The sequence below is a fragment of the Myotis brandtii genome, unplaced genomic scaffold, assembly GCF_000412655.1.
Source record: "Myotis brandtii unplaced genomic scaffold, ASM41265v1 scaffold150, whole genome shotgun sequence".
Taxonomy (NCBI): Eukaryota; Metazoa; Chordata; class Mammalia; order Chiroptera; family Vespertilionidae; genus Myotis; species Myotis brandtii.
Genome location: NW_005355411.1, coordinates 417,931 through 427,777, shown reverse-complemented (window position 1 = coordinate 427,777; position 9,847 = coordinate 417,931). Strand labels below are relative to the sequence as shown.

General features: G+C 40.4%; 1 protein-coding gene across 1 annotated transcript; it reads left to right on the top strand.

The window, feature by feature from the left end:
* Window positions 1-2,240: 2,240 nt before the first annotated feature.
* Window positions 2,241-9,386, top strand: LOC102260678 (N-formyl peptide receptor 2). Its single transcript, XM_005861417.2, has 2 exons — window positions 2,241-2,328; window positions 7,805-9,386. The coding sequence occupies exon 2, from the start codon at window positions 7,816-7,818 to the stop codon at window positions 8,869-8,871; it is 1,056 nt and encodes a 351-aa protein (XP_005861479.1). The 5' UTR covers window positions 2,241-2,328; window positions 7,805-7,815; the 3' UTR covers window positions 8,872-9,386.
* Window positions 9,387-9,847: the final 461 nt, after the last annotated feature.

The window sequence follows — 9,847 nt, the reverse complement described above, 5'->3', positions numbered from 1 at the left end:
ATATACAGTATATATATATATACTTTATATATATACTTTATGTATACATTATATACTTTATATATTTCCAAACCACTCTAGGTTGGTTTGGAATTTCTGCATTTATATTTATATGTAAAGATGCACATGTTTTTTTACTTTCCACTTATATCCATGTCAGGTTTTACATCCCATGATGTAAAAAGAGCTGGGAAGTGATTCATCCAATACTATTCTCTGGTGTTATATCTTTTATAAATGTTTAGAGAAATTCACCAGTGAACCCAAGTGGATATTGAGTTTTCTTTACAAGAAGACTTCTAACAGGTTCAATTTCTTTAATAATTATAGGATTATTCAGACTTTCTATTTCCTCTTCTGTCTGTTTTGGTAACCTATGATATTCAAGGAATTTAGTCATTTTTTTCCAAATAGCCAAATTTATTGGTATGAAACAGTATGAAAACTGTGTTACAGTACTTGGTAGGGTTATCTTTACATAATAAGAATGTAATCTATCTGAGGGCAGGGTTTGGCCTTTATTGTTCATGAATGGACCCCAATATCATATGTGTAAAATAGTGCCTGATATGTGATAGATACACAAAGAGTTATGTAATTAATGACTCAATGAATAATAGCATCATCCAGGTATCAACTGCAGACCTTTAATGTCTAATTAAAATGAATTCTGAATTCATCATGAATGGGGGACTGTTTACTGAACTCTCACTGCCATTCCCAAAATTTTTACAAATCCTCAAGTGGCTTATCTTTTTATGAACACCTCAGATTTTGATTTTCTGTTTCTAATAAAGTACTCTGGCTAACTGTTGACTGATGGCTTTGCTTTGAAATAAATCAATCTACAGTACTTCTCAGCCTTTTTTCTTGGTTTCTGCAACTAATCACTCACACATTGTCATCTAATGTGTAACAGAACATCCTGATGCGTTGGCCAAAGATAAACTCAAAATACAGACTCAAATGCAAAAAAATATTTGGTCTTTGTCCCTGGTGCGTGCCATCGGGCATCTAAAAACTCGCAATTTCCTGAATGACATGTGTCTTTTTATCATGAGGAGTCCCTTTAGATTACACCAAATTTATGTTAATGAGGTGAGTGAGGGTCTCCCTAGGTAGCCTCAGTGGGACCAAGCCATTAAAGCTTCCAAAATTTCAGATCCACACACTGACATCTGGAAACAGTAGTTGGGAAGGTGCAGGATATTAAGCTCCATAAAACTCTTAAACAATAAAAGCTGATGAGCTTCTGGGTTGCTGCACACATCAAGGTATTGGGAGGGTGATGCCCCCAGGAGAACATGAAAACTCTGTGCACACACATGCCCCATACCTTGCCCGATGCATCTCTTTGATTTGGCTGTTTGGAGTTGTAGTCTTTTTTAAAAAAATATATTTTATTGATTTTTTACAGAGAGGAAGGGAGAGAGATAGAGAGTTAGAAACATCGATGAGAGAGAAACATCGATCAGCTGCCTCCTGCACATCTCCTACTGGGGATGTGCCCGCAACCCAGGTACATGCCCTTGACCGGAATCGAACCTGGGACCCTTCAGTCCGCAGGCCGACGCTCTATCCACTGAGCCAAATCGGTTTTGGCTGGAGTTGTAGTCTTAATAATGAATACAACATAATGTTGTGTTCATTATTTTTGTTTGTTGTATGTTTACTTATGCTAAACACAAGTAAATTCCTTCCTGAGTTCTGTGAGCCATTCTAGCAAATAATTGTACCTGAGGAGGGGACTGTGGGGACCTCTGATTTACAGCTGGTCAGTCTTAAGCACAATTGGCAACCTGGAACTCCCAAGTGGCACCTGAAGTGGGGTAGCCTTATAGCACTGAGTCCTTTACCTTGTAGGATCTGGTCCTAATTCCAGACAGTGTCAGACTGAATTAGATTGTAGAACACCCAGGTGAGGTCCACAGAGAATTGGAGAATGTTTCAGTACAGAACAAACCCACACCTATGGTGTCTGAAGTGTTGAGTGCAGAAATAAGGTTTTTTTAAACCAATAACTGTATTTTATTGCTTGCCTCCAATTCCTCTCACATCAGCAATTATTTCTTTCATTTCCTTGAATCTCTGGAAGAGAAAGGGCCTGAACAAAAAACATCCTTGACCATTGACATTTAAGAATAAGCTGACAACATATCCAGAGTGTTTTATGGAAATTGCAAGAAGCTCTGAGTTCCTGTCACATGACTGGTTGAGCCCCATTGTCCTTCCCCCTTGTCCTTCAATAAAGCATCTGCTGAAGCCCTCCTCCCTGAGTTACTCCACAGGAAGACTGGAACTGGCCACAGGAACCGGTCGCAGCTCGTGGTAAGTTCCAAGCCTGAGAATTAAAAATTGTTATGAGAGTATCTATTATGTGGCAGATACTTCCTGAGCTCTAGAGCTGGACTGTCCAATAAGAATCCACTTGCCACAGATGACTATTGAGTTCTTGCTAGTCTGACCTGAGATGAGTGTAGTAAAAAATGAATTTCATATATTCAAAAACTTAATATAAAAAAGAGAAAATGTCTCATTGAAAATTCTCAGATTGGTTATGCTGAAATGATCGTCTCTATGTGTTGAGTTAAAAATATATATTATTAAAATTTATTTTGTTTACTTTAACAAAATTGAAAGTCACAGATGAGGCTCACAACTCTGGTTCTATTGGACAACATAAATATATGGATATAGCATTGAATGAAATATGTAGTCTTCTGTAGCATATGTACTAATGTGCAGGGTATTTTGAATAAAAAACAAATGAATGGACAAATAAACTAGGACAGTCCCTGATGATATAGGTTGTTCCTGGAATAGCTGCTTTGCACTGTGCATCTGGCAGGATCTCTCTGAGAATATAATATCTAAGCTGAGATAGCAATACTCAGAAAGAGCCAGATGCGAGAAGCTTGAATAGAAGGGCAAAGTAGGCAGAAGGGCGAGAGGATGCAAAAGTCCTGATATGGCAATAAGCGTGGCATGTTCAAGAAATCAAAGGAATTCAGTGTGGATCCATAACACTGTCTGAGAGGATAGTAGGTATGTGAGGAATACACAGCCCAGATCCAGGAGAACTTGATAAGCTCGAGTTAGGAGTTTCGAAGCCACTGGAGGGTGTTGAACAGAATAATGTCATCGTATGATTTGTGTTTATAAAATATCATTTGGCTTTTATGTAGAGAGAGAATGGATTGGGTGTGGGGGGCGCAGCATCAGAAGCAAGAACAAGATATTTGGAAGGTTTGTGCAAATATGCAACCAGACAAGGTCTATGGACAAAAGTTAATGGTGATAAAAATTGTTCCAGTTACTTAGTAGACAGAATTGATTGACTTGGATGGGACGGTCATGGAAAGGGGATTCAAGGCTCTGTCAGATTTACTGGTAGAGATTTAACAACTGAGTGCTTAAGTTCCAAATAAACAGAATATTGAGAGGGACAGATTTGGGAGGATGGAAGAATTAAGACTTTGATCTAGGCAATGTGAGGTTTGGAAGGAGAAAAAGCTAATAAATTGGCCCTAGTGGGTTTGGCTCAGTGGATAGAGCATTGGTCTGCAGACTGAAGGGTCCCGGGTTCGATTCTAGTCAACAGCACAAGCCTGGGTTGTGGGCTCGATCCTCAGCAGGGGGCGTGCAGGAGGCAGCCGATCAATGATTTTCTCTCATCATTGATGGTTCGATTTTTCTCTCCCCTCTCCCTTCCTCTTTGAAATCAATAAAAAATGTTAAAAAATAAAGCTAGTAAATTGGTCTGAGATGAGGCGGTCTATATAGACAACCAAGAGTTTGTTGTATGTACATTTTATCATCTAAAGCAGCGGTTCTCAACCTGTGGGTCTCGACCCCTGAAAATATATCCTGCATATCAGATATTTACATTACAATTCATAGCAGTAGCAAAATTACAGTTATGAAGTAGCAACGAAAATAATTTTATGGTTGGGGTCACCACAACATGAGGAACTGTATTAAAGGGTCAAGGCATTAGGAAGGTTGAGAACCACTGATTATTCTAAAGGCATATGGAAATGTGGTTTAAGAAGGAGGAAAGGATTTATGGCATCCTACATCACTGAGATATCAGGGTAAGAACTGAGAAGGCACCACTGGAGTGGTGACATGGAGGCCATAGGCCTTCTTACGGGGAGCACAGTCTATGGAGTGCTCAGGACCTAAGTCAGTTCTCAGAAGTTTAGGAGAAAAGCTGAGGTGACAAAATTCACTGAAAGAATTTTCTTGAGAGCACAGGGCTAAAGCCGGAAGGAACATGGGCCAAGGGCGGTTGCTTTGTGAAGGAAGGGGATATATGATCATGTTTGTGGCATAGAATGATTTAGTAGAAAGAAAATCTTGGGGATGTTTTGGCAGAAAAGAATAGTGATACTGCTGGAGAGTAATTTTTGGAAAGGTGAGACAGAGAGAGGGATCCAGAGCAAACTTGAAGAGGGAATGAACAAGAAGTCTTGATTTACTCACTGTATGAACTGGAATGAATAAGAACTCTATTCACTAAAACAGATGCGGGTAGATTACAGGGTTTGCTTGAAAAGAAGGCTAAAAAGTTCATAAATAACTACTAGCATAGTCTCATTAAAATATGAGGCAAGGGTATCAGGTGAGAGCGGGAATTAAGAAAACATTAAGAAGTTTTAGGAGGAAGCAGAACTGAAACAATTCTTTCAAAGCATGAAAATGGGAACATGATGAAGAAACAGAGTAAACTAATAAGAAATTTCTGAAATCTGTGGTCATAAATCCAGTTACCCTTAATAATTTAGACACTGGGCAGGTCACTTCCTCTGCCAGGACCATGGGTGGATGATATTTATCAAAAGCAAGGATGGCTTCACAGGAGTTGATAAACTGTACTGTGAAGGACACCTTTTATGAGTCACCAAAGAGCAGCCATCATAATCCATCCGTGCACCATCTGTGGATCACAGGTTCTCCTCCACCCTTATTGAGTGGGCTCATAATTTCACAACTTTACCTCATTGACTTTTCCCCATCTGCCATTGCACAATCATCCTTCCCTGTTGTATCAGCATATTTTAAACCAATGTTTTAGACATTATTGAGCACATTCTAGCTCCTGAATGAGCTGTGAGGTGCTAAGTGGGTAGGTAGAAAGAAAATGACCCTGTTTAAGGAATATGAGGTGGGAGTAAGTTAAGAGCACATTTCTGGTGGAAGCCATCTATCTGCCTGAGCTCAAATGTGGGCTCTACTTCTTTCTAAATGGAAGTTTCAAACAATTAATGTGACCAGTTTAAGCCTTCACTTCCTCATCTGTACAATGGTTATACTAATTACAGCCATTATGATTCCATATTTACAAAGTCGCAAAATATTCTTAGTGCTTTAAACATATTCATGCATGTAATCCTCAAAAGCCATGAGAGTTGTGGTGAGAGTTAAAAGAGGAGCTCTTGGCACGTGAAAATGTCATAAGTAGTCATTACAGTTATTATGAGCATTGTTCTTGAACTGAATTGGAGCTTCCACAATGTATAAACCAGGACTGAATCTCAGGACACAAGACAGAGGCTGGTGAGCACCAAGAGTTCCCGTATGTTAAAGGCAGTCGGTTCAGCCTAAAATATTTCCATGTCTATTCTCATCTAATCTTCACCTACAAACCACACTAACCACAAAATCACATCATTCTGTAAGGAGGAAACAGACCTTCAAAGAAGATGTCAGAGAGGAGATTAGAATACAGATTGACTTAAGTCCTGAGCCCAGCACTACACTATAACACTGACTCTCAACTGGGGTGACTTTCCCCCAGGGGACATTTCACAGTGTCTGCAGAGACTTTTGGTTGCCACAACAGAAGGATGCTGCTAATGACATTTATTTGATAATATGTAGTAATATCTAGAGGCCAGGGATGCTGCTAAACATCCTACAATGTACAAGACAGTCCCCCACAACAAAGAATTATCCGGTCCCAAATGTTAGTGTTGCCAAGGTTGAGAAACCCTGCACTCCATTAAGCAATATCCCATAGAAGATTCGGTAAAAGTGATGAGTGAAGACAAAAGAAGGAAAGAAGAATGAACACAGAGGATTGAGGCAAATTGTCATGCTAGGTTATGGTCATCTCCAGGTAATCTTGGGAAGATCCTTAAAAGGCAGTATTTGCAGAGGAAAAGGCCGTGGCTCTGGAATTGGTTCAAATCTGGTTTTCAAAGCTTGTTGTATACTGACTGCATGGGCTCATGATGGTGAACAAACTGCTGAAACCCTTGGGACACAGTTTCCCCTTGGGCAAGAGGGCTCAAAATGGATGTCATGCAATATTATTACAAGTATTAAATGTACATAGGCACCCCCAAAATTGAGAGACATCTTCCCTGAAAAGTTTTCAAAATTGGGTTTGGTTAGCAAAGAAAAATGGGGGAACAGATGTTGGAACAGAATCCAGCAATGTCTGTCACAGCTGTGTAGTGAAGGAAGGACTTGAAGACAGATCAAGCTGGATTCAAGTCCTTCCTCTAGCCCTTGCCTGCTAAGTGACTTCCACAGGTCTTCTAATTGCTCGGAATATCAATTTATTCTTATGAAAACTAGAAACCATGGACAATATAGAGTTGATGAAGATCAAACTAGATCCCTACATAGGTAACTAGATAACCACTAAATATAATGCCTGGTCTCGAATAAAACCCCCACAAATATTAACTAAATTTATTAATCTCATATTGTTTATGTCACAGACACTAAAGCTATACAGTGGGTGAAAATTCTTTGCATCCCAAATGGAGAAGAGCTGCATATCAAACAGAGACAATAAAAAACAGAGGGTTGAATACAGAGCAGGGCCCCCTTCTCTGACCTCTTCTAGCACAGAAGCCACAGGATGTAACATATTACTACATATTACCAGTAACTATTCAAGATCCTCTTCGACTATAAACTCAAACCACACTCTAAGACTAACAACATATTCACCAATGCAATACTCAAGAGCAGTGGTTCTCAACCTTCCTAATGCTGCGACCCTTTAATACAGTTCCTCATGTTGTGGTGACCCCCAACCATAAACTTATTTTTGTTGCTACTTCATAACTGTAATTTTGCTACTGTTATGAATCGTAATGTAAATATCTGATATGCAGGATGTATTTTCATTGTTACAAATTGAACATAATTAAAGCATAGTGATTAATCACAAAAACAATATGTAATTATATATGTGTTTTCCGATGGTCTTAGGCGACCCCTGTGAAAGGGTCATTGGACCCCCAAAGGGGTCGTGACCCACAGGTTGAGAACCGTTGCTCAAGAGCCATGTGAGGGGAGTTGTGGTGAGACGAACACCATATTAGGTCAAAGTTTCTCACAGGAAAAGGAATAGAAGCCGGGAGTCAGTGAGAACCTGGGGCTGGAAGAGGATGCTGAGCTTGCCAGCATCTATGCATTGAGTCATGGGTGGAAGAGTTGTGACCATACTCACTCTGAGTCTAGTGCTTCCTCACTGTGCTGAAGATGCCTTCTATCAATTTTCTATTGTTTATACACCCTCAGCTCAGGATTCTGCTGATGGACAGGAGCCTTATAACACTCTTAGTTAAGTAATCCGCCTAACTGGTAGAATGCATACTAGCAATTATGGAAATATGGAGAACTGTCCTTTCCCAAAGGAACAGCCAAGAGTCTGTCAAATTTATAGTGACTAGCCACAAGGTTCAGAAGAGTGGGTACCTGTTTGGAGAGGAAGCTATAGTGAAAGTTGATGCTGGTCTGATGTTTTCACAGCTGATAAATTCCCACTGTTGAAATGTTTCAGGTGTGGGCAAGATGGAAGCCAACTTCTCCATCTCTCTGAATAGATCTGATGAGATGCTCCATGAGTCTACTGGCTACACTGTTCTGCAGATGATCTCATTGGTGATTCAAGGGATCACCTTTGTTCTCGGCATCCTGGGCAATGGGCCTGTGATCTGGGTGGCTGGATTCCGGATGGCACGCACAGTCACCACCTTGTGTTACCTGAACTTGGCCTTAGCTGATTTCTCTTTCCTGGCCACTCTACCATTCCTCATGGTGTCAAGTATCATGAAAGAACAATGGCCTTTTGGCTGGTTCCTATGCAAGTTAATTTACATTGTAGTGGACATTAACTTGTTTGGAAGTGTCTTCCTCATTGCTTTCATTGCTCTGGATCGCTGTATTTGTGTCCTGCACCCAATCTGGGCCCAGAACCACCGCACTGTAACTCTGGCTACAAAACTGATCATTGTACCCTGGATTCTTGCAATAGTTCTTACCTTGCAAATTTTCATCTTCCTGACTACAGTAAGTGATAACAGAGGGAATGTGTACTGTACTTTCAACTTTGCGCCGTGGGCTGACACCCCTGAAAAGTTGCTGAAGGTGGCCTTCATCATGCTGACAGCTAGAGGGGTCATTCGGTTTGTCATTGGCTTCACTATGCCAATGTCCATCGTCGCTATCTGCTACGGGCTCATTGCTGTCAAGCTCTCTAAAAAAGGTATGCTTATTTCCAGCCGTTCCTTACGGGTTCTCACTGCTGTTGTGGCTTCCTTCTTTGTTTGTTGGTTCCCCTTTCAACTGGTTGCCCTTCTGCACATAGTTTGGCTCAGAGAGATGTCACTTGGGAGTAAGTACAAAGTCCTTGGTATCCTCATTAACCCAGTGAGAGCCTTGGCCTTCTTCAACAGCTGCCTTAACCCAATGCTCTATGTCTTCATTGGCCAAGACTTCCGAAAGACACTGATCCACTCTCTGCCTGCCAGCCTGGAGAGGGCCCTGACCGAGGACTCAGCCCCAGCCAGTGATACAACAACCAAATCTGCTTCACCTCCTGCAGAGGCTGAGTTACAGGCAATGTGAGGAGGCAGGGGGACATTTTCAAGCTCTGCCTGTTCCTACCCTGATCCCGATTCCAGCTTCATATTACCTTGGGTCACAATGAGCCACTCATCATGACAACTACTTTGGTGCCCTCAGAATGGTCGGAAGAAATGGACTTATGGGTATTATTTCTGTCATTTATGGCTTTGGCACCACAGCATATACCCTGGGGTTAGTGGAGGTGGTAAAAAGTACAAGGGTAGAGAAGAGAAAGAGTAATGGGGAATCTATAAAGCTTAGATGAGAGAGTATATTAAAGGGACAACTTTGGTACTTCACCATTTAGTAAGATGTTTGCTATGGCTATTTTGTAAGCATTTCTTATCAGACTACAGAATTCTTTTTCTATACCCAGCTTATAAGAGTTTCTTCCTTTTTAAATCATGAATCGCTACTGCATTGTATCAAATGCATTTCTGAATATGTTAAGATGATCATATTATATTTTTCCTTTCATTTACATCATAAATTATATTCATTTTTTTATTATATTCTTATTGATTTCAGAGAGGAAGAGAGAGAGAGAGAGGTAGAAAGATCAATGATGAGAGAGAATCATTGACTGGGAATTGAGCCCACACCCCAGGCCTGTGGTCTGACTGGGAATCAAACCATAACCTCCTGGCTCATAGGTTGATGCTCAACCTCTGAGCTATGCTGGCTCAGTGATTATATTCATTTCTGAATGTTAAAGTACCCTTGTATTCCTAGAATAAGCCAGACTTGCTCATGATGTATTTTATATATTTCTAATAAATCTTACTTGACTGGTTTGGAATTCTGCATTCATGTTTATGTGAAGATTGGTCTGTTCTTTTGCTTTCCTCTAATGCCTGTGTCAGGTTTTACACCAACTTATACTGGCCTCCTGGAAAGAGCTGGGAAGTGATTCCCTGATCCTTTTCTCTGGTGTTATATCTTTATAAATGTTTAGAGAAATTTACCAGTGAAGCCA

Coding starts and splice junctions, on each gene's coding strand:
- LOC102260678 (XM_005861417.2), top strand. CDS start 7,816: ATGGAAGCCAACTTCTCCATCTCTCTGAATAGATCTGATGAGATGCTC.